Genomic DNA, 23,721 nt, shown 5'->3' with positions numbered 1-23,721 from the left:
GGTGGTGTAGAGGTGGTGTAGAGGTATAGAGGTGGTGTAGAGGTGGTGTAGAGGTGTAGAGGTGGTGTAGAGGTGGTGTAGAGGTATAGAGGTGGTATAGAGGTATAGAGGTGGTGTAGAGGTATAGAGGTGGTATAGAGGTGGTGTAGAGGTATAGAGGTGGTATAGAGGTGGTGTAGAGGTATAGAGGTGGTGTAGAGGTGGTGTAGAGGTGGTGTAGAGGTATAGAGGTGGTATAGAGGTGGTGTAGAGGTATAGAGGTGGTATAGAGGTGGTGTAGAGGTATAGAGGTGGTGTAGAGGTGGTGTAGAGGTGGTATAGAGGTGGTATAGAGGTGGTGTAGAGGTGGTATAGAGGTATAGAGGTGGTATAGAGGTGGTATAGAGGTATAGAGGTGGTGTAGAGGTGGTGTAGAGGTGGTATAGAGGTGGTATAGAGGTGGTGTAGAGGTGGTATAGAGGTATAGAGGTGGTATAGAGGTATAGAGGTGGTATAGAGGTGGTGTAGAGGTATAGAGGTGGTATAGAGGTATAGAGGTGGTATAGAGGTGGTATAGAGGTGGTGTAGAGGTGGTGTAGAGGTATAGAGGTGGTGTAGAGGTATAGAGGTGGTGTAGAGGTGGTGTAGAGGTGGTGTAGAGGTGGTGTAGAGGTATAGAGGTGGTGTAGAGGTATAGAGGTGGTGTAGAGGTGGTGTAGAGGTATAGAGGTGGTGTAGAGGTGGTATAGAGGTGGTGTAGAGGTATAGAGGTGGTGTAGAGGTATAGAGGTGGTGTAGAGGTATAGAGGTGGTGTAGAGGTATAGAGGTGGTATAGAGGTGGTGTAGAGGTGGTGTAGAGGTATAGAGGTGGTGTAGAGGTGGTGTAGAGGTGGTGTAGAGGTATAGAGGTGGTGTAGAGGTATAGAGGTGGTATAGAGGTGGTGTAGAGGTATAGAGGTGGTATAGAGGTGGTGTAGAGGTATAGAGGTGGTGTAGAGGTATAGAGGTGGTGTAGAGGTATAGAGGTGGTGTAGAGGTGGTGTAGAGGTGGTGTAGAGGTATAGAGGTGGTGTAGAGGTATAGAGGTGGTGTAGAGGTGGTGTAGAGGTATAGAGGTGGTGTAGAGGTGGTATAGAGGTGGTGTAGAGGTATAGAGGTGGTGTAGAGGTGGTGTAGAGGTGGTGTAGAGGTATAGAGGTGGTGTAGAGGTATAGAGGTGGTGTAGAGGTATAGAGGTGGTGTAGAGGTATAGAGGTGGTATAGAGGTGGTGTAGAGGTATAGAGGTGGTATAGAGGTGGTGTAGAGGTGGTATAGAGGTGGTGTAGAGGTATAGAGGTGGTGTAGAGGTATAGAGGTGGTATAGAGGTGGTGTAGAGGTATAGAGGTGGTGTAGAGGTATAGAGGTGGTATAGAGGTGGTGTAGAGGTATAGAGGTGGTATAGAGGTGGTATAGAGGTGGTGTAGAGGTGGTATAGAGGTGGTGTAGAGGTATAGAGGTGGTGTAGAGGTGGTATAGAGGTTGTGTAGAGGTGGTATAGAGGTGGTGTAGAGGTGGTATAGAGGTGGTATAGAGGTGGTATAGAGGTGGTGTAGAGGTGGTATAGAGGTGGTGTAGAGGTATAGAGGTGGTATAGAGGTGGTGTAGAGGTGGTATAGAGGTGGTGTAGAGGTGGTGTAGAGGTATAGAGGTGGTATAGAGGTGGTATAGAGGTGGTATAGAGGTGGTGTAGAGGTGGTGTAGAGGTATAGAGGTGGTGTAGAGGTGGTGTAGAGGTATAGAGGTGGTGTAGAGGTGTAGAGGTATAGAGGTGGTATAGAGGTGGTGTAGAGGTGGTGTAGAGGTATAGAGGTGGTGTAGAGGTGGTGTAGAGGTATAGAGGTGGTGTAGAGGTGGTGTAGAGGTGTAGAGGTGGTGTAGAGGTGGTATAGAGGTGGTGTAGAGGTATAGAGGTATAGCGGTGGTGTAGAGGTGGTGTAGAGGTATAGAGGTGGTGTAGAGGTGGTGTAGAGGTGTAGAGGTGGTGTAGAGGTGGTATAGAGGTGGTGTAGAGGTGGTGTAGAGGTGGTGTAGAGGTATAGAGGTGGTGTAGAGGTGGTGTAGAGGTATAGAGGTGGTGTAGAGGTATAGAGGTGGTGTAGAGGTGGTGTAGAGGTATAGAGGTGGTGTAGAGGTGGTGTAGAGGTATAGAGGTGGTATAGAGGTGGTGTAGAGGTATAGAGGTGGTGTAGAGGTGGTATAGAGGTGGTATAGAGGTGGTGTAGAGGTATAGAGGTGGTGTAGAGGTATAGAGGTGGTATAGAGGTGGTGTAGAGGTGGTGTAGAGGTATAGAGGTGGTGTAGAGGTGGTGTAGAGGTATAGAGGTGGTGTAGAGGTATAGAGGTGGTGTAGAGGTATAGAGGTGGTGTAGAGGTGGTGTAGAGGTATAGAGGTGGTGTAGAGGTATAGAGGTGGTGTAGAGGTATAGAGGTGGTGTAGAGGTGGTGTAGAGGTATAGAGGTGGTGTAGAGGTATAGAGGTGGTGTAGAGGTATAGAGGTGGTGTAGAGGTGGTGTAGAGGTATAGAGGTGGTGTAGAGGTGGTGTAGAGGTATAGAGGTGGTGTAGAGGTGGTATAGAGGTGGTATAGAGGTGGTATAGAGGTATAGAGGTGGTATAGAGGTATAGAGGTGGTGTAGAGGTGGTATAGAGGTGGTATAGTTCAAGTTCTTTAATAGTTGTCATACAGAAGTACAGAATACTTTCATACAAAATGCTTCTTACTGTTACGCTCCAGAGACTGTGCTAGACAAGATAGTATCAAATAACATAATAACATAATATAGCATGAATTTAGAAGAAGAAAATGAGGTCACAGTGTTCGGTATAGACATATGTACAATGTTCTGAGTTACCATATAATATACAATACACAATACTATGCAGTGTACTAATGTACAGTACTATCTAGTGCAAAGCAGAAATGGGATGAGGTACAATTTTAGGTACAATTTACAGTAAGGTGTACGAGTTGTAGTGCAATCCTTCATCCATAAATATAAAGTGTGGGGAGTGGGTGCTACAGTGTGTTTGTTTAAAGTGGGTGTGTGCTATAAAGTGTGTGGAGTGGGTGCTACAGTGTGTTTGTTTAAAGTGAGTGTGTGCGTGTGGATGTGTGTGCTATGTGCGTTTGGTGGTTGTTGTTGTGTAGTGTTCATTCATTGTTCGTTTAGCAGCCTGATGGCCTGGGGATAGAAGCTACTTCTGAGTCTTTCTGTGCTCGCCTTGAGACTCCGGTATCGCTTGCCTGACCGCAGCAGTTCAAAGAGGCAGTTGTTCGGGTGACTGGAGTCTTTAATGATTCTCTTAGCCTTGCCCTTGCAACGCTTGTAGTAAATGTTCTGGAGGGTGGGGAGCCCCCCTCCAATTGTGCGTTCGGCTGAACGTGTCACTCTTTGTAGTCTGCTTCGGTCTTTTGCAGTGCTATTCCCAAACCAGGAGGTGATGTTGCCGGTCAAGATGCTCTCTATTGTACATGAGTAGAAGTTCTTAAGGATCTTCTGGCTGACTTGGAACTTCCTTAGGCGCCTGAGGAAGTAGAGGCGTTGTTGTGCCTTCTTCACCACACTGTTAATGTGTGTGGTCCATGTCAAGTCCTCGGATATGTAGGCTCCGAGGTACTTGAAGCTGTTGACTCTCTCAACCGGTGCCCCGTCGATGCTGAGGGGGCTGTAGTCCTTGACCCCCGACCTCCTGAAGTCCACAATCATCTCCTTTGTTTTGCTGACGTTCAGGGAGAGGCTGTTTTCCTGGCACCATCCCGCCAGGACCTTGACCTCTTCCAGGTAGGCCCTCTCGTCGTTGGCAGAGATCAGGCCCACCACCACTGTGTCGTCAGCAAATTTGACGATTGTATTGCTACTCCGCTGAGCCACACAGTCGTGTGTGTACAGGGAGTAGAGGAGGGGACTCAGAACACAGCCCTGGGGGGCCCCTATGTTGAGGGTGATGGATGAGGAGGTGCAGTTGCCTGCTCTCACCACCTGGGGTCTGCCAGTCAGGAAGTCCAAGACCCACTGGCAGAGGTCATAGCCCAAGCCCAGGTCCCTGAGCTTGGCTATGAGTATGGAGGGGACTATGGTATTGAATGCCGAGCTGTAGTCGATGAATAGCATTCTCACATAGTTCCCCTGCCTCTTGTCCAGGTGTGATGCTGCTGTGTGCAGCACATGGGATATGGCGTCCTCCGTGGACCTGTTGGGGCGGTATGCAAATTGCAGGGGGTCCATGTTGATGGGGAGGGAGGAGCAGATGTAGCCCTTTACTAGCTTCTCAAAGCACTTCATGGCTATGGAGGTGAGAGCTACAGGGCGGTAGTCGTTGAGGCAAGCAGGCTTGGATTTTTTGGGTACAGGGATAATAGTGGACTTCTTCAGGCAGGTGGGGATGACAGCCTGTTCTAAGGACAGGTTAAATATGTCAGTGAATACTGGGGCCAGTTGGTCGGCACAGACTTTTAGGACGCGGCCGGGGATGCCGTCCGGACCTGCTGCCTTCCTGATATTCACTTTTTTAAAGGTCCGCCTCACCTCATGCTCTGTTACCCTGAACACTGCGCCTCCATCAGCAGCCGACCCCCCCCCCCCCCATTGCCGAGGCTTGTGAGCTGGTGTTGTTATTACCAGCATCAAACCTCGCATAGAAGGTATTGAGGTCGTTTGCTAAGGAGATGTCACTGTTCAGTTTGAGGGAGGCGCCTTTGTAGTCTGTCATCGTTTTGAGCCCCTGCCACATAGCTCTAGAGTCAGCTTGTTCAAACTGGAGTTCAATTTTATCCCTGTAGCGCCGTTTGGCCTCTGACACTGTCCTCCTTACGTTGTGTCGCGCCACCTTGTGGTCATTCATGTTGCCTGCCACTAGGCCGTCGTTGTATGCTTTGGTGCGCTCTCTCAGAGCTTCACGGACGGATTTGTCTACCCAGGGTTTTTGATTTGGGTAAACTTTCATTTTGGTAGTGGGGATTGTTTCTTTCACCCTAGTACAAACATAGTCCAGCACTGTCTCCGTGTAGACATTAATGTTATCTGTGTCGCGGAACACATTCCAGTCTGTGTAGTGAAACACTGACCGGATCGTCTCTTCTGACGTCAGATCCCATTTCTGCACCTCTCGCGAGACTACGGGAGTACTTTTAATTCTCTGTTTGTACTTTGGTGAAAGAAAAATTGACGCGTGATCTGATTTACCAAAGCCACTATCAGAATGAGCCTTGTAGCCACCTTTAAATTGCGTGTAACAGTGATCTAGGATGTTACCGCCTCTGGTGTTGCAAGTCACATGCTGATAGAAGTCAGGCAATACCTTTCTCAGATTGGCGCTATTGAAATCTCCCAGTACTAAAATGGCGGCGTTAACGTTAGCCACTTGTATTCTATTTACCTCGTTGTGTAGTCTGGAGAGCGCAACCTTGTTGCTGGCTTGCGGTGGAATATACACTCCGATCAGGACGATCGCCGTTAACTCCCTCGGGAGGAAGAAAGGACGACACTTGATGGTTATATATTCCAGTTCTGGGGAGCAGTGGTTGGATAATTCCTTCACGTTCGTTGGGTCGCTCCAATTTTTGTTAAACATGAAGGCAATACCTCCTCCACGTTGTTTACCGGACTCTGATGACCGATCCTTGCGATGGATAAAGAAGTGATCCGCTGGTTGAATTGCGTGATCTGGAACCTCCGGTGTTAGCCATGTTTCGGTGAAGCAGAGGACATTGCAGTCCCTAACGTCTCTTTGATATTGAATCCTTGCTCGGATGTCATCCAGTTTATTGTCTATTGATTGTACATTGGCTAGCAATATACTGGGCAGTGGTGTACGGTGGCGTCTGGATCTCAGCCTGTTACGGATCCCAGCCCTCTTTCCTCGACGTCTTTTCCTGGGCTCTGGGAACAAAGGATCTGGTCCTAGTCTCCGGAGAATTTCTTCAGGCCATTGATGCGGTTCGGAAAGCTGATCCAGCGAGTAATCCAGTTGGTAAGTTTCCCGTAATCCAATGTCTATGAGTGACTGACGGTCATATACATTAAATGCACCAACAGTTGGTACGCACAAAACTCTAAAAACTATAAATATTAACAAAAGTAAACACAGTCTCGACGGAGCGAACAGAGAGGCAGCCGGTCGGAGCGGCGCCATCATCCCTCTATATAGAGGTATAGAGGTGGTATAGAGGTCAGTGAATACCACGATCACAACACCAGAGGGAGCTCCACAAATCATGTTAAACCCAGATTCGGCTCAAATAAGGGACTAAACACGTTTCGCAATTATGCCACATCAATGTGGAACGCCCTACCCAAAGCTGTAAAGGAATGTGGATCACTACCCACTTTCAAAACCTCTCTCAAGAGACACCTACGGGAGACTGCAATTCAACACTGGCCCCTGTAAATATCCTAACCCAACCCCCTCCAATGTACAGTCATTTACCTAGTATGGTTTTGTCAATAGTCCAATGTACAATTTTGTTTGTTTGTACAGAGTCTCCCCCCCCTCAATGTACAGTTTTGCTTGTTTATACAGTGTGCCCCCCCCCCCCCCCCCCCCAACCACCTCCAATGTAAATTACCCAGTATGGTTGTCAATATCCCAGTGTACCCAACCCCCCCCACCCAACCTCCTCCAATGTACAGTTTCTACGTCAAATGTATATACTCCCTTTTCTTGACTCCTTCTGTATCACAAACAGTACTGTATTTGCAAATCTGGTATGTCATAAATGTATAGATGTAGCAGTACTGACTATCTGTATGTCATGTATGTCATATATGTCCTGATGAATTGAAAATGGGGGACCCTGGTGGAAACAAGACGAAAGTCTTTCTCTGGTCTGCATCCCCTTAACAATTGTGTGTATTGAGCTGTACTGTATTGTACCCATTCTGCAATCTGTTAATAAAGTTTTCAATCAATCAATCAATCAAGTGTAGAGGTGGTATAGAGGTGGTATAGAGGTATAGAGGTGGTATAGAGGTGGTGTAGAGGTATAGAGGTGGTATAGAGGTGGTGTAGAGGTGGTGTAGAGGTGGTATAGAGGTGGTATAGAGGTATAGAGGTGGTGTAGAGGTATAGAGGTGGTATAGAGGTGGTGTAGAGGTGGTGTAGAGGTATAGAGGTGGTATAGAGGTGGTATAGAGGTGGTGTAGAGGTGGTGTAGAGGTATAGAGGTGGTGTAGAGGTGGTGTAGAGGTATAGAGGTGGTGTAGAGGTGGTATAGAGGTGGTATAGAGGTGGTGTAGAGGTATAGAGGTGGTGTAGAGGTATAGAGGTGGTGTAGAGGTGGTGTAGAGGTATAGAGGTGGTGTAGAGGTATAGAGGTGGTGTAGAGGTATAGAGGTGGTGTAGAGGTATAGAGGTGGTATAGAGGTGGTGTAGAGGTGGTATAGAGGTGGTATAGAGGTGGTGTAGAGGTGGTATAGAGGTGGTATAGAGGTATAGAGGTGGTGTAGAGGTGGTGTAGAGGTATAGAGGTGGTGTAGAGGTGGTATAGAGGTATAGAGGTGGTGTAGAGGTGGTGTAGAGGTATAGAGGTGGTATAGAGGTGGTGTAGAGGTATAGAGGTGGTGTAGAGGTGGTGTAGAGGTATAGAGGTGGTGTAGAGGTGGTATAGAGGTGGTGTAGAGGTATAGAGGTGGTGTAGAGGTGGTATAGAGGTATAGAGGTGGTGTAGAGGTATAGAGGTGGTGTAGAGGTGGTGTAGAGGTGGTGTAGAGGTATAGAGGTGGTGTAGAGGTATAGAGGTGGTGTAGAGGTATAGAGGTGGTGTAGAGGTGGTGTAGAGGTATAGAGGTGGTGTAGAGGTATAGAGGTGGTGTAGAGGTGGTGTACATTTACATTTACATTTAGTCATTTAGCTGACGCTTTTATCCAAAGCGACTTACAAGTTCTGTACGACAAGCCATCAGGAAGGGCACAACTCTATCAGCTGAGCAACAATGTTCATCAAAGTGTTGAGTGCTACAGTGTAGGTTAGTTTATTAGGACAAGTGCATGACAGTACGGTTAGTTAGGGTTAGATTTTTTTTTTTTTTTTTTTTGTTTTGTTTTTTTATTCAGATAATGGTTGAAGAAGTGCGTCTTTAGTCGACGGCGAAAGATTGGACGTGATTCGGCTGTCCTAACTGGGGTGGGTAGTTCATTCCACCATTGTGGGGCAAGGACTGAGAATAGGCGACTTCTCTTTGATGACCCTCCCGGAGCTTGGATAGGAGTAGGTCTGAGGCGGCCAGAAGATGCAGAGCGTAGGGGTCTTGAGGGTGTGTAGTTAGAGACCATTGACCGGAGGTAGGCGGGAGCGGTTCCCTTTGCCGCACGGTATGCTAGGTCGAGGGCCTTGAAGCGGATTCGTGCAGCAATGGGGAGCCAGTGCAGGTCCCTAAGAAGTGGGGTGACATGGGCCGACTTCGGTAGGTTTGAGATCAGGCGGGCCGCTGCGTTCTGAATGAGTTGAAGAGGCTTAGTGGCAGTGGCCGGGAGGCCAGCGAGCAGTGCATTGCAGTAGTCGAGGCGGGAGATGACTGTTGATTGGACGAGGAGTTGGGTGGCTTCTTTTGTCAGGAAGGGGCGTATCCTTCTGACGTTGCTCAGGAGGAATCGGCAGGTTCTGGTCGTCGCTGCGATGTGAGCAGAGAAGTTCAACTGGTCGTCGAGGACAACACCAAGGTTCTTGGCGGTCGGGGACGCAGTCACAGCTGCATTCTCGACTGTGATTGAAACCTGTGTAGAGGTATAGAGGTGGTGTAGAGGTGGTGTAGAGGTGGTGTAGAGGTATAGAGGTGGTATAGAGGTGGTGTAGAGGTGGTATAGAGGTGGTATAGAGGTATAGAGGTGGTATAGAGGTGGTGTAGAGGTATAGAGGTGGTATAGAGGTGGTATAGAGGTATAGAGGTGGTATAGAGGTGGTGTAGAGGTATAGAGGTGGTGTAGAGGTATAGAGGTGGTATAGAGGTGGTATAGAGGTGGTGTAGAGGTATAGAGGTGGTGTAGAGGTGGTGTAGAGGTATAGAGGTGGTATAGAGGTGGTGTAGAGGTATAGAGGTGGTATAGAGGTGGTATAGAGGTATAGAGGTGGTATAGAGGTGGTGTAGAGGTGGTGTAGAGGTGGTGTAGAGGTGGTATAGAGGTATAGAGGTGGTATAGAGGTGGTGTAGAGGTATAGAGGTGGTGTACATTTACATTTACATTTAGTCATTTAGCTGACGCTTTTATCCAAAGCGACTTACAAGTTCTGTACGACAAGCCATCAGGAAGGGCACAACTCTATCAGCTGAGCAACAATGTTCATCAAAGTGTTGAGTGCTACAGTGTAGGTTAGTTTATTAGGACAAGTGCATGACAGTACGGTTAGTTAGGGTTAGATTTTATTTTTTATTTTTATTTTTATTTATTTTTTAATTCAGATAATGGTTGAAGAAGTGCGTCTTTAGTCGACGGCGAAAGATTGGACGTGATTCGGCTGTCCTAACTGGGGTGGGTAGTTCATTCCACCATTGTGGGGCAAGGACTGAGAATAGGCGACTTCTCTTTGATGACCCTCCCGGAGCTTGGATAGGAGTAGGTCTGAGGCGGCCAGAAGATGCAGAGCGTAGGGGTCTTGAGGGTGTGTAGTTAGAGACCATTGACCGGAGGTAGGCGGGAGCGGTTCCCTTTGCCGCACGGTATGCTAGGTCGAGGGCCTTGAAGCGGATTCGTGCAGCAATGGGGAGCCAGTGCAGGTCCCTAAGAAGTGGGGTGACATGGGCCGACTTCGGTAGGTTTGAGATCAGGCGGGCCGCTGCGTTCTGAATGAGTTGAAGAGGCTTAGTGGCAGTGGCCGGGAGGCCAGCGAGCAGTGCATTGCAGTAGTCGAGGCGGGAGATGACTGTTGATTGGACGAGGAGTTGGGTGGCTTCTTTTGTCAGGAAGGGGCGTATCCTTCTGACGTTGCTCAGGAGGAATCGGCAGGTTCTGGTCGTCGCTGCGATGTGAGCAGAGAAGTTCAACTGGTCGTCGAGGACAACACCAAGGTTCTTGGCGGTCGGGGACGCAGTCACAGCTGCATTCTCGACTGTGATTGAAAGGTCGGTTAGGGGGGAGGATTTGGCCGGCAGGTGGAGCAGTGTGTAGAGGTATAGAGGTGGTGTAGAGGTGGTATAGAGGTATAGAGGTGGTATAGAGGTGGTGTAGAGGTATAGAGGTGGTGTAGAGGTATAGAGGTGGTGTAGAGGTGGTGTAGAGGTGGTATAGAGGTGGTGTAGAGGTGGTGTAGAGGTATAGAGGTGGTGTAGAGGTGGTGTAGAGGTGGTGTAGAGGTGGTGTAGAGGTATAGAGGTGGTATAGAGGTGGTGTAGAGGTGGTGTAGAGGTGGTGTAGAGGTATAGAGGTGGTGTAGAGGTGGTGTAGAGGTGGTGTAGAGGTATAGAGGTGGTGTAGAGGTATAGAGGTGGTGTAGAGGTGGTGTAGAGGTGGTGTAGAGGTATAGAGGTGGTGTAGAGGTGGTGTAGAGGTGGTATAGAGGTGGTGTAGAGGTATAGAGGTGGTGTAGAGGTATAGAGGTGGTGTAGAGGTGGTGTAGAGGTATAGAGGTGGTGTAGAGGTGGTATAGAGGTGGTGTAGAGGTATATAGGTGGTGTAGAGGTATAGAGGTGGTGTAGAGGTGGTGTAGAGGTATAGAGGTGGTATAGAGGTGGTGTAGAGGTATAGAGGTGGTGTAGAGGTGGTGTAGAGGTATAGAGGTGGTATAGAGGTGGTATAGAGGTGGTATAGAGGTGGTGTAGAGGTATAGAGGTGGTGTAGAGGTGGTATAGAGGTGGTGTAGAGGTATAGAGGTGGTGTAGAGGTATAGAGGTGGTATAGAGGTGGTGTAGAGGTGGTGTAGAGGTATAGAGGTGGTGTAGAGGTGGTGTAGAGGTGGTGTAGAGGTATAGAGGTGGTGTAGAGGTGGTGTAGAGGTATAGAGGTGGTGTAGAGGTGGTGTAGAGGTATAGAGGTGGTGTAGAGGTATAGAGGTGGTGTAGAGGTGGTGTAGAGGTGGTGTAGAGTTATAGAGGTGGTGTAGAGGTGGTATAGAGGTGGTGTAGAGGTGGTGTAGAGGTATATAGGTGGTGTAGAGGTGGTGTAGAGGTATAGAGGTGGTGTAGAGGTGGTGTAGAGGTGGTGTAGAGGTATAGATGTGGTGTAGAGGTATAGAGGTGGTGTAGAGGTGGTGTAGAGGTGGTGTAGAGGTGGTGTAGAGTTATAGAGGTGGTGTAGAGGTGGTCCATAATAAACATGATTTAATACCTTTAACAGATCCCCAGCAGCCAAATCTACATGGCATACGCTGTGCTGGCTGTGGGCTTCTATTGGACGGGATGGATTAGTGGGAGGGGTTAGGTATGGAGGTAGAGGTATGGAGGTATGGAGGTATGGGGGTGGGGGTGGTACTGCTGTGGCTCTCACCGAGCCTCCGGTGGCCGTCTGTGGTAAATAAGCAGAGGCAGGTGCCAGAGAGTCTAGACGGGGCTGATTTGGGGTCCGGGGCCCCCGGTATGTGATACCCGACACAGGGCTAACCAGGCCTGGCTCGGCCCCTCTCTCTCTCTCTCTCTCTCTCTCTCTCTCTCTCTCTCTCTCTCTCTCTCTCTCTCTCTGATTGCACACTGCTGACTCCTCACAGGGAAGCAGTGCCCCCCCCCCCCCCCACCACCCCCCGCTTAAAGCCTTTCCTGTTTAATGTTAAATCAGCGCAGGAGACGGACAGACAGATGGAGAGAGGGAGGGAGGGAGGGAGGGAGAGAGAGAGAGAGGGAGAGGGAGAGAGAGAGAGGGAGAGTGGAGGTGGGGGTTAATGGATGAGGGGTGACTCAACTTCTTTTTGTACCCCTGCCCATCGTCCTCTCCTCTCCTCCCCTCTTCCCTCCTCTTCCCTCCTCCCCTCTTCCCTCCTCTTCCCTCCTCTCCTCTCCTCTCCTCTCCTCTCCTCTCCATTCCTCTCCCTCCCTCTCTCATGCACTCATACTCTCTTGCATACTTCTTATGCGTGCACACACACATATAGACACACGTACACAAATGTTCTTGTTTCCTGGTGCCTTTGCCCTCTCCTCTGCCCCCCCCTCGTCCCTCTCTCTCTCTCTCTTTCTCTCTCTCTCTCTCTCCCTCTCTCTCTCGCTCTCTCTCCCTCTCCATCTCCCTCTCCCTCTCGATCTCTCTCTCTCTCTCCCCCTCTCCCTCTCTCTCTCCAGGGCTCAAAGCCTTGTGACTGGCCCTGATGTGATTGGAGGAGACTTGAGAGATGCTCTGTATAAATCAGAGGCCTTTCAAACTGACAAATTGCGAGCAGGCACACATACATATGGAGAGAGGTTGCCCTTCATCGCTCACCCCTCCCCTCCCTCTCCCTCTCCCTCACGCTTTCTCATTCTTTCTCTCTATCTCTCCCTCTGTCTCACACTCTTTTTTTTCTTTCTTTCTTTCTTTCTTTCTTTCTTTCTTTCTTTCTTTCTTTCTTTCTTTCTTTCTTTCTTTCTTTCTTTCTCTATCCCCTTGAAATTCCCTCTCATTCTTACTCTCTTGATTTAATTTCCCCCCCCCTCTCTTGCGTTTGGAGCCTTGGGGCCTTTAGGCGCATAATTTGATTAAGGACCCAAACGACCTTCCGCTCCCTCCCTCCCTCCCTCAGGCTGACGTCGGGTCAGAGCGGCCACAGTTACCCCTGAGCTCGTCCCCGATGATGCCATAACCATATCCTGAACGTGTCTCTCTGTGGCAAAGCTGTGGTACTACAGGCTATGACCACGCTGCCTACAGAGGAAACCATGTGGGCCGGCGTCTCGGAAGGGGATGTGATTCAGTGAATGAGTTAATCCGGGAAATATTCCTGAAATGGGAGAGAAGGTAGACAGACGTTACAGCACCGCGTTCAGGAAAACAGGTCACTTCAAGACGTAACCGGATAATTTAAGGCTGATGACATGTAGGCGACTGTGTCAGGTTGTCACAATGGTGTCAGGTTGAATAGATTGGTTGATTGATGTTTGACTGGCTCCCTGTTTTGCTGGTGTTGGACCAATACCAGGATAAAATGGTAAAATGGCTGCATTTCATATAGCAGCTTTTATCCAAAGCGCTTTACAATTTGTTCCTCACAGTTGACCACCATTGTCCCCGATGACATCACTGGTGGCCATATTATTCAAACTCATTTACTCGCAATAACTGTCAAACTAAATTAATGTGTGCACAACGTTTAGAGGTTTTGGATGTGTGTGAGATTAAATGTGCAAAATAAATCAGCATTGTTTAGTTTTTTGGTGAAGTACCCCTTTACCTTAGTGACTGATTAACATGGCAGCAGAATGATCAGACTGATGTGACTGATTAACATTGTTGTCATTCAAAACTGATGCGATACCCTGTTGTATGTTAGAACATTTTTATGTCCGTTCTATTTTATTATTTTTTGCCTATTTTAAAACTGAATCAAACCACACTTTTTTACTCTGTCTATTGTATTTTTACTATTTGTATTACTGAATGAAACTGTAAACAGAGAGGCCTATTGGGATGCTAGATCCTAATGTGAAACACTGTGATTTACCTTACCTTGCTAGTTGCTACCTCTCTATCTTTTTTATGCTCGCTTATGCCTGTATTTTTTACTGTTGTGAAGCACTTTGAACTGCAACTTCTGTATGAAAAGTGCTATACAAATAAAGTTATTATTATTATTAACATGGCAGCAGAATGATCAGACTTCCCTTTGACAAACTTTGCTTTTAATGAATGAATGAATTATATATTTATCAGAGTTCACACAAGGTCCTTGAAGTGCTTGATTTTTTACCAAAAAAGTCAAGGCCTGGAATTCCTTGAAAACAGCCAATTTTTTAACAAGGTGCTTAAAAAGTCCTTTAAATTCAAATCAACCATTCGCATTGAAAGTTTTGTTCATCCATGATCAAATTGTTCTGAATCAAGAAATTTTATTATTTTATTTAAAGTGTAACTAATTGTCGGAAATTGGTTTTAAAGGCCAACTTGCAGGTTAAACCCTACTTTGCAATTATGGGTAGTTTACATCATTGGTATCTAATTTCATTATTTATTTTTTTCCATTTGACGCCGGAAATGCCACTCAGAAAGGGTTAAAAAGGTCCATGCACGAATAACATGCACGGAGCAAATCTAAAAGCTTATCAGACGCTAGCAGGGCCGTGACGTCACTCGAGGCAACTTTCCCTACTTCTGATCCACTACAATGGAGTTTGACGAGTGCAGAAAGCTATTTCCTTGATCCAAATGGATGCCTTACAAGACGCAAATGGGTTTAATCGTCGGAGACTTTGATGGACTAGCTACAACTGGTTGAAACAAGGTAGTTATAAGGTTTTTAATGTCGTAAAAAAGAACTACATTTACCACTAGGCAGCCTGTTGTTCAGTACAGCAGCGCTACTGGTCTGTGGGCTGTCGCCTTATCCCCGGGTCATAGTATCAAGCTGGCTATATGGCTCTGGCTAACGTTACCCTGCTAACGTTAGCATTATGTCTACTGTCGTGCATGTAAAAGAGTTTTGGGAACGAGTAAAATGTGCAGGTCCTCTTCTCAGACCTGTGGGGCAAAGCACTGCACGCATCATGCCGGCTAGCAAGCTACACGTCGCGGCATGTTGATACGATAGTAGCCCCCGGTGCATCACAGTCACGAAAGGGGCTACCACGATAGCTATTAGCTAACTAACGTTACCGTTACAAGCTCAAACACCTTATAACTACTACTATTGTCGTGTCCATAAGTTCCCTGGCAGAATACTTGTGAGGACAAAGGTATACAAAGAGGAGAGAACTATTTTAAATCAGGCCATGTTAGGAGTTTCGAGAATGCTGGCTACCAAGCTAGCTAACTTAGCTACTAACGTTATAAACACAATATGTACAACGACACAATGATTTACATTATTACAAATATGGTAACGTGGTTGTGGCTTTTACAAATAGTGGTTAGCTTTAGAGATGAATGGCTATGATCACGGAGCAATAGTGTTAGGTGAAACAGAGACTAGCTCCTCGGCTAGTAGTAGCAAGGCTCTGTGCTTCGTGCCACTACCTGCCTGTGACTCTCAGAGCCCCTGCTGTCCTGTACCCAGTGTGACGTCATCATTAAGATGACACACGCACGCTATGAACCATGGATTAAAATATGCATGTGCGTGGAGGTTGTGGTTTGGTCTACAAAATGTTTGATAAAAATGCTAAAACTGGGTCAAGTTTTTTCCCCCCTCTTCATGAAAGTCAGCGTTGGCCTAGTCACATTGTTTATTGAACAAAAATACAACCTGCAAGTTGGCCTTTAAGCCATAAATATTGGATCCGATTATTTTCTATAAAAACAGCATTTAAAAGTGAATTTGTATCCTTTTAAATGCCCGTTTAAAATGAAAAATAGTGCTTAGAAAAGTACTTGAAAGTCCTTGAATTTCATTTTGCAACGTCTGTGGGAACCCTGATTTATTGAGCCGTGCCACATTCAGTAAGCGACCCATTCCATGTGGAATTACAAGACGCCTTCAAACAACAAAACAAAAACGAAAGCCTGTGAGTGATGTACTGTAAACAGCTGTGTACTAGTTATCAGGGCAGCAACAATGATATGCACGGACTCTCTGTATTGTTAATGCTGAACAAATTGATTGTCTGACATTTTTTGATCGACAGCTGATGAAGATGTTGTTCGATTTCGGTGAAGACAGGATGGACAACGAGCTCATCTCCTTCTGCATCAACCTGGCTGCCAACAAGAGGAATGCACAAGTCATCTGTGAAGGTATGGGGTACACACAGACACACACACGCACGCACACACACACACACACACACACACACACACACACACAGACACACACACACATACACACACAGACACACACACACACACACACACACACACACACAGAATGTAATGTGCACATGTACAGAAGGTCAAGTCAAGTCAGTTTTATTTATATAGCACGGTGTGACTAAAAGCCAACCAAAGTGCTTTACAGGTAGGACATGATAAAAAAAACACATACAATGCAGTAACAAATAAAATACACTAAAATGACAGAAAAGGAAAACAAGAGTAACGTGCAATATAAAAGAGACAAGAAAAATGTATAAAAAGTCCAGAGTAACAGCAAACATAATGTACGGGTGGCAGGCTAACTCTGGTCAAAGGCCAGGGAAAAGAGGTGCGTTTTAAGCAGCGATTTGAAGGCTCTCTAGGTTCTGGGCAGATCTTATGTGGGGGGGAGGCTGTTCCAGAGCCGAGGGCCAGTAGCAGCGAAGGCTCTGTCTCCCCTGGTTTTGAGCCTGGTCCTGGGCACCTTAGCAGACCTTAGGGCTCTGGATGGGGTGTGGTGGCGCAGGAGCTCAGCTAGGTATAATGGAGCCAGCCCATTTAAAAACTCAGTCAGCAGTAATTTAAAATAAATGCAGAAACGGACGGGGAGCCAGTGGAGTGAAGCCAGGACTGGTGTGATGTGGTCACGTTTTTTGGTACCAGTGACAGGCGACGGAGCAGCGACTGGTCAGAAAGAGATCTTGTATCTCAATGGGACTTTCTGGTTAAAGAAAAAAAGAAAGAAAGTAGGGCTTGATGATGAACTGAAAACCTATCGATCCTGACATTATGAATCTCTTACCCATCTAATTTTGTCCATAGCAGTATGTTATGGTAAATGTATTCCTCCAGTTTTTTTCCTCCAGCGCATTTTGGGAAATGTGCTTATCATCTTCTCCAGAGTCAGACAATAAGATAGATACCAATTTCCTCGCTGTGCCTTCAGTAGGAAGCAGATACGGACTGCTAGCCTAGCTTAATACTCCGGGAGAGGTGTTTTTGGCCAACGGCTAGGCTAGCTAGTCCATATCCGCTTCCATTAATTTGTGCTAAGCTAGGCCAGCTTGCAGCCGGATAGTTTTCTACTGAACGCACAGAGAATAAATTGGTATCTATCTTCTTGTCTGACTCTGGAGAAGATGGTAAGCACAGTTCCTTTTTTTGTGATCAAATTTCTTTAGAAAAAAAGACAAAACACAATACAGTAGTAATAATAATAATAATAAACAAGACTTCACAGGACAATAACAGCAATAATAATAATAACAACAATAATGACAATAAATAGAAATCATAAAAATAATAAAAACAGAATATAAATTAAATGATATTGCCACAGACATTACAGAAGACGTTTCTAACCCCCACTCCCGACCCCATGACCCCTCAGGCACAACACCTCGACCCCACTTCCAAAGACTTTAACAAAGGGTTACCACAACGAATGTGTTATTTGTGTGCTGGTGTATTATTAAGTAAATGTGATAATATTAGGGCTGACCTCGACTAGTCGAATAGTCGACTAATCAATCGAAAGGAGCCATAGTCGACTGCCAACCTCTTAGTTGAATGCAAAAAAAATTATATATGTATACCGTATTTATATAATATTATTATTATAATTTTTTTTTTTTATTCTTTCCAAAAGCAAAGAGGCCTAGAAGCGTGGCTAACGCTAATGGTGCACATACCAGCTAGACTAACTGCCTAAGAAAACAGGCACAGAGGCACTGAAAGAGGATTTCACCCGTCTAATGAACACACACTAGACAAATATCAAGATGTATCCATCAGTGGACCAATTGCATGCTTTCGCAGGGGACAAGAAGCCTTCAGTCGACTCCTTCAGACATTAAGCACCCCCCACAGCCCAAATGGAATCATCCCAAAAAAATATATATAAAAAAAATATATATTTATAATAATTTAAAAAATAAACATTGCATTCCAGTCGACTATCGGCAAATTTTGGCCAATCAAAGTCGACTATACAAATCCTTAGTCGGGGACAGCCCTAGATAATATACAGAAAGTACAAATGTATCTGTGACGGAACAGTACACACGTCTAACCAGGGATGGAAGGAATAATGCTCCAGTAGATGATGGAACAATAAGGTATTGTTGAAAATAACCAGAATTATCATTATAACATTTTGGGTACTAGCGTTCTCTGTTGGACGGACCCCATTTCTACCTGCTGAGTATAGTTCTACACTAACCGGGTCTGAAAACCACTAGCTGCAGACTTAGAGAGTTAGAAAAAGCTTTGCCACTGGATCTCATCCCTCTCCTCTTCCTCTTCTTCCTCCTCCTCCTCCTCCTCCTCCTCCTCCTCCTCCTCCTCCTCCTCCTCCTCCTCCTCCTCCTCCGCTGTTCTAGGTAATGGTCTGAAGATGCTGATGAAGAGGGCTCTGAAACTGAAGGATGTTCTGATGATGAAGATGATCAGGAACCTGTCCCAGCACGACGGCCCCACCAAGAACCTCTTCATAGTTAGTACCATGAATAACAGTTTTTCACAGTCGCAAGAAAACATCAAATGTTCAAAAAGCAATATAATGACACATAATTTCCACACTGTGGCTTGCTTTATCTGTGCCATTTTGCGTCATCTGTGCCATTTTTGTGTCCTCTGTTGAATTACATTGAATGCGTATTTGGCCCCGGTACAATGTCATGAGAGAGTAAAATGCATTGGTTTGTTGTGAAATCTTAAAGGATTAAAATAACTGCAGATACTGTGCTTCTCTTATCAAGCTTGTCAGAGTACGAGGACAAGCCCCGGCTTGCTGATCGTAAAAACCTGTCCACTATCAGAGCTCTATCTGTTAGAATCCCCATGCAGGCCCGCTTTATTTCTCCTGTGTTTTGTGTGATGATGACAAATTAAACCCTGGCTTTATATTATTCAGCATCCTGTCGTGGCACTAAAAACTACTTCATGAATGTACAGATATAAAATACTGTGTTTCTGTGTTCATGTGTTTCTGTGTAGGATTACGTAGGAGACCTGGCAGCTCAGATCAGTGAGGATGAGGCGGAGGTGTTTGTGATGGAGTGTCTGGGTACCCTGGCCAACCTCACCATACCTGACCTGGACTGGGAGTTGGTGCTTAAAGAATATAACCTTGTACCCTACCTGAAAGACAGGCTGAAACCAGGTAACTACAGCCTAGTACCCGACCTCAAAGACAGGCTGAAACCAGGTAACTACAGCCTAGTACCCGACCTCAAAGATAGGCTGAAACCAGGTAACTACAGCTTAGTACCCGACCTCAAAGACAGGCTGAAACCAGGTAACTACAGCCTAGTACCCTACCTCAAAGACAGGCTGAAACCAGGTAACTACAGCCTAGTACCCTACCTCAAAGACCAGGTAACTAGTTTACACTAATTAACTAACTTTCTAACTCACTAGCTCACTCACTCACTCACTCACTCACTCACTCACTCACTCACTCACTCACTCACTCACTCACTCACTCACTCACTCACTCACTCACTCACTCACTCACTCACTCACTCACTCACTCTCACTCACTCACTCACTCACTCACTCACTCACTCACTCACTCACTCACTCACTCACTCACTCACTTCCTTCTCCTCCTTTACCTCTCCTTGACCCCCCCCTCCTTCTTCTCCTCTACCTAATAATAATAATAATAATAATAATAAATTGGATTTAAAGAGAGAAGCGCCTTTCTCAGACTCAAGGACACTGTACAAGGAGAGAGAAGCTATATAAAAGAAAGGGTAAAAAAAATTGTATATGTGTATAGTAACAACAGAAAAAAAACAAGATTAAAAAAAAAATATATATGAGCCTCCTCTGCCTCTCCTTGACCCCCCCCCTCCTTCTCCTCCTCTACCTCTCCTTGACCCCCCCTCCTTCTCCTCCTCTACCTCTCATTGACCCCCCTCTCCTTCTCCTCCTCTACCTCTCCTTGACCCCTCCCCCCCTGCGCCTCCTTCTCCTCCTCTACCTCTCATTGACCCCCCTCTCCTTCTCCTCCTCTACCTCTCCTTGACCCCTGCGCCTCCTTCTCCTCCTCTACCTCTCCTTGACCCCCCTCCTCTACCTCTCCTTGACCCCTCCCCCCCTGCACCTCCTTCTCCTCTTCTACCTCTCCTTGACCCCCCCTCCTCTACTTCTCCTTGACCCCTCCCCCCCTGCGCCTCCTTCTCCTCCTCTACTTCTCCTTGACCCCTCCCCCCCTGCGCCTCCTTCTCCTCCTCTACCTCTCCTTGACCCCTCCCCCCCTGCGCCTCCTTCTCCTCCTCTATCTCTCCTTGACCCCCCCTCCTCTACCTCTCCTTGACCCCTCCCCCCCCCTGCGCCTCCTTCTCCTCTATCTCTCCTTGACCCCCCTCCTCTACCTCTACTTGACCCCTCCCCCCCCCCCCTGCGCCTCCTTCTCCTCCTCTACCTCTCCTTGAACCCCCCCCCCCCCCTCCTTAACCTCTGCCTCCTCTGCTGAACCCCTCCATCAGCAGAGAGAGAGGCGCTGGGCCTGCAGGATGTGAAGGGCAGGACAGGCTCTTATCTTTATCACTGACCTCTCCTTTCTATTCTCTGACCTCCTTAACTGGGGTCACGTTTTTAAACGTTGGAACTCACCCCATTTCAGCGGTTGTATATTTTTTAAAGGTGTTTTTAGGGCGTCTGGGAGAGCACTGGGAGAGACGGTGAAGATGAGGGCTGATGGGGTGAGGGTCTGAGCTGATGGGGTGAGGGTCTGATGGGGTCTGAGCTGATGGGGTGAGGGTCTGATGGGGTCTGAGCTGATGGGGTGAGGGTCTGATGGGGTCTGAGCTGATGGGGTGAGGGTCTGAGCTGATGGGGTGAGGGTCTGAGCTGATGGGGTGAGGGTCTGAGCTGATGGGGTGAGGGTCTGAGCTGATGGGGTGAGGGTCTGAGCTGATGGGGTGAGGGTCTGAGCTGATGGGGTGAGGGTCTGAGCTGATGGGGTGAGGGTCTGAGCTGATGGGGTGAGGGTCTGAGCTGATGGGGTGAGGGTCTGAGCTGATGGGGTGAGGGTCTGAGCTGATGGGGTGAGGGTCTGAGCTGATGGGGTGAGGCTCTGAGCTGATGGGGTGAGGGTCTGAGCTGATGGGGTGAGGGTCTGAGCTGATGGGGTGAGGGTCTGAGCTGATGGGGTGAGGGTCTGAGCTGATGGGGTGAGGCTCTGAGCTGATGGGGTGAGGGTCTGAGCTGATGGGGTGAGGGTCTGAGCTGATGGGGTGAGGGTCTGAGCTGATGGGGTGAGGGTCTGAGCTGATGGGGTGAGGGTCTGAGCTGATGGGGTGAGGCTCTGAGCTGATGGGGTGAGGGTCTGAGCTGATGGGGTGAGGGTCTGAGCTGATGGGGTGAGGGTCTGAGCTGATGGGGTGAGGGTCTGAGCTGATAGGGTCTGAGCTGATGGGGTGAGGGTCTGAGCTGATGGGGTGAGGGTCTGAGCTGATGGGGTGAGGGTCTGAGCTGATGGGGTGAGGCTCTGAGCTGATGGGGTGAGGGTCTGAGCTGATGGGGTGAGGGTCTGAGCTGATGGGGTGAGGGTCTGAGCTGATGGGGTGAGGGTCTGAGCTGATGGGGTGAGGCTCTGAGCTGATGGGGTGAGGGTCTGAGCTGATGGGGTGAGGGTCTGAGCTGATGGGGTGAGGGTCTGAGCTGATGGGGTGAGGGTCTGAGCTGATAGGGTCTGAGCTGATGGGGTGAGGGTCTGAGCTGATGGGGTGAGGGTCTGAGCTGATGGGGTGAGGGTCTGAGCTGATGGGATGTTTGAGTAGAGATGACAGTTCATTAAAGGAACACGCCGACATGACGGGAAATGCGCTTACCGTCTTCTCCAGAGTCGGACAAGAAGACAGATACCAATTCCCTCTCCGTGCATTCAGTAGTCCGGCTGCAAGCTAGCCTAGCTTAGCACAAATGAATGGAAGCGGATACGGACCACTAGCCTACTGTGACAACTCCGGGAGAGGTGTTGAGAGGCTAAGCTAGTTGGTGCGTATCCGCTTCCCTTCATTTGTGCTAAGCTAGTTCCAGCTTGCAGCCCACATGAACTGGTATTTACGTTGGTCGCCGCCTCTGCCTAAGTGCCCTTGAGCAAGGCGCTGAACCCCCAAACTGCTCCAGGGCACTGCGGGGTGACCCTGAATGCATCATGTGTGGGAGACTGTGTGTATTTTAGATTACATTACATTAACACATTGGGCGCCGGGCATTGTGCCCATCATTATACCCAGTCTGCCAGCACTGTAACCCTATGGAGATGTTTACCTTCTTTGCAGGGCTATAACTTTTTAAATATTATAGCTATATCTGCATTACTATGGCCCATTCAACATCGATTATCTATCGTTCCGGATGTGGGAACGTTATATTTTTTCATTCATACATTGTTGTGTTAATACCGTCTAGAATATAAGTATGTTTTTAAGCTTTTCTGCTGTAATTCCAAAAACGCTAGTTATAGGCCCTGACGCATATGATAGATTATCGATTGGCGTTTCTTTCCTATACACGCTATATTAAAAAATTCAAATGTATATGATCGGTATACATTATGCTTCATCATGCGTGAAGGAAAGGGGGGGGGGGTCGTTTATAATTCCTTGATCGTCAGTAACGGCTTTATTTAGTATGGGTTGATATGTTGAGCAGATGGTTTGCAGTGAAATGAATAAACAATCGGGCTGAAAATAACGTTATATTCCTCTTACCGTTCGCCGATGAGACTGGAGGAAAAATATCCCAATTATTTGACGCCGATCTCCTAGATCCATTTCCGGTTTGTATGGCGCAATAAACACCGAAATCATATCGATTATTGCGTTTCGAAGTGTTTGTCTGGACCCACGTAACAAGATATGACTGTCGGAGGGGTTTCCTTGATGCACCGATCGCCACTTCCGGTTTTGGCGTGAGTGTAACTCGCCCGACCATCCACCAGGCGGCGGTATTGAGGCGTTGCAATCTCAGACAGGGTGCCGCTGCAGTCCGGAGGGAGGCTGGATGAATTATGAATGCCATGGCGAACAAATGAAATATTGATCCCAAAAACGACTTACGCTGTTTATGGCGCACAATGTGTTAAATTGTATTGTCATTATACAACATAAGTCTAGTACAGGGGTGGGCAATTATTTTTCCCAGGGGGCCGAATGAGCAACTGAAAATATGTTGGGGGGCCGGGCCAAAATTCCAAACTCAATTATGCATAATATACATTTTATTTCTATATAAAAAGCAGTAAATGGCATTGTTTTGACCCTTGGTAAGAGTGTATGTTATTATTTGGCAATTAAAAGGTGAGGTTAGCTTTCAAAAATATAATTTATTCAAATAGAATTTATTTCCAAAATGATAAACAAAATGTGAAACATTAATAACAAAGGGCATTTTGAGTTTCATATACTATTGAAACAAGGATTTTCTTAGCTTTCTAAAGACATCACATCATCTTATAGCAAAAATAAACAAGACATGTCACTGAACTGTGTAAAGAAAAGTGTCCCAGTTTTGTAGCCTTTTTCAGAACTGCAAAAAAAGAAAAAAAATATCAAGTGTCCCATTTCACTTGTTATATTTCCACATTTTAGTGTTCTTCAGTTCTTTTTTTTATCATTCAGTGTGAGAAATCCAGTCTCTGTTGAGCTTTAACAAGTCCATCAAAGTCAGGTTGCATGTCTGAGGTGGAGATGTGAAGCACAGCTGCCAGATGTTCATCAGTGAGAGAGGATCTGTACCTGGACTTGGTAAACGTCATGACTGAGAATGTCTGTTCACATATGTAGGTGGATCCAAAGAGAACCAACATCTTCTGAGCATGTCTCCTAAGCGTATATTGTGTGTGTG

At 47.1% G+C, this 23,721-nt stretch overlaps 1 protein-coding gene across 1 annotated transcript in view; it reads left to right on the top strand.

The window, feature by feature from the left end:
• kifap3a (kinesin-associated protein 3a) overlaps positions 1-23,721 on the top strand; it is a 111,478-nt gene that overhangs the window by 31,099 nt on the left and 56,658 nt on the right. The window contains exons 10-12 of the mRNA XM_084308345.1: positions 15,693-15,801; positions 18,240-18,352; positions 18,856-19,021. Coding sequence (XP_084164471.1) covers positions 15,693-15,801; positions 18,240-18,352; positions 18,856-19,021 — 388 coding nt within the window. The remainder of the gene's footprint in view (positions 1-15,692; positions 15,802-18,239; positions 18,353-18,855; positions 19,022-23,721) is intronic.

The sequence above is a fragment of the Notolepis coatsorum genome (genome assembly GCF_963971535.1).
Source record: "Notolepis coatsorum genome assembly, chromosome: 2".
NCBI lineage: Eukaryota > Metazoa > Chordata > Actinopteri > Aulopiformes > Paralepididae > Notolepis > Notolepis coatsorum.
The sequence above is the reverse complement of the archived record's forward strand: the minus strand, read 5'-3'. Positions and strand labels throughout refer to the sequence as shown.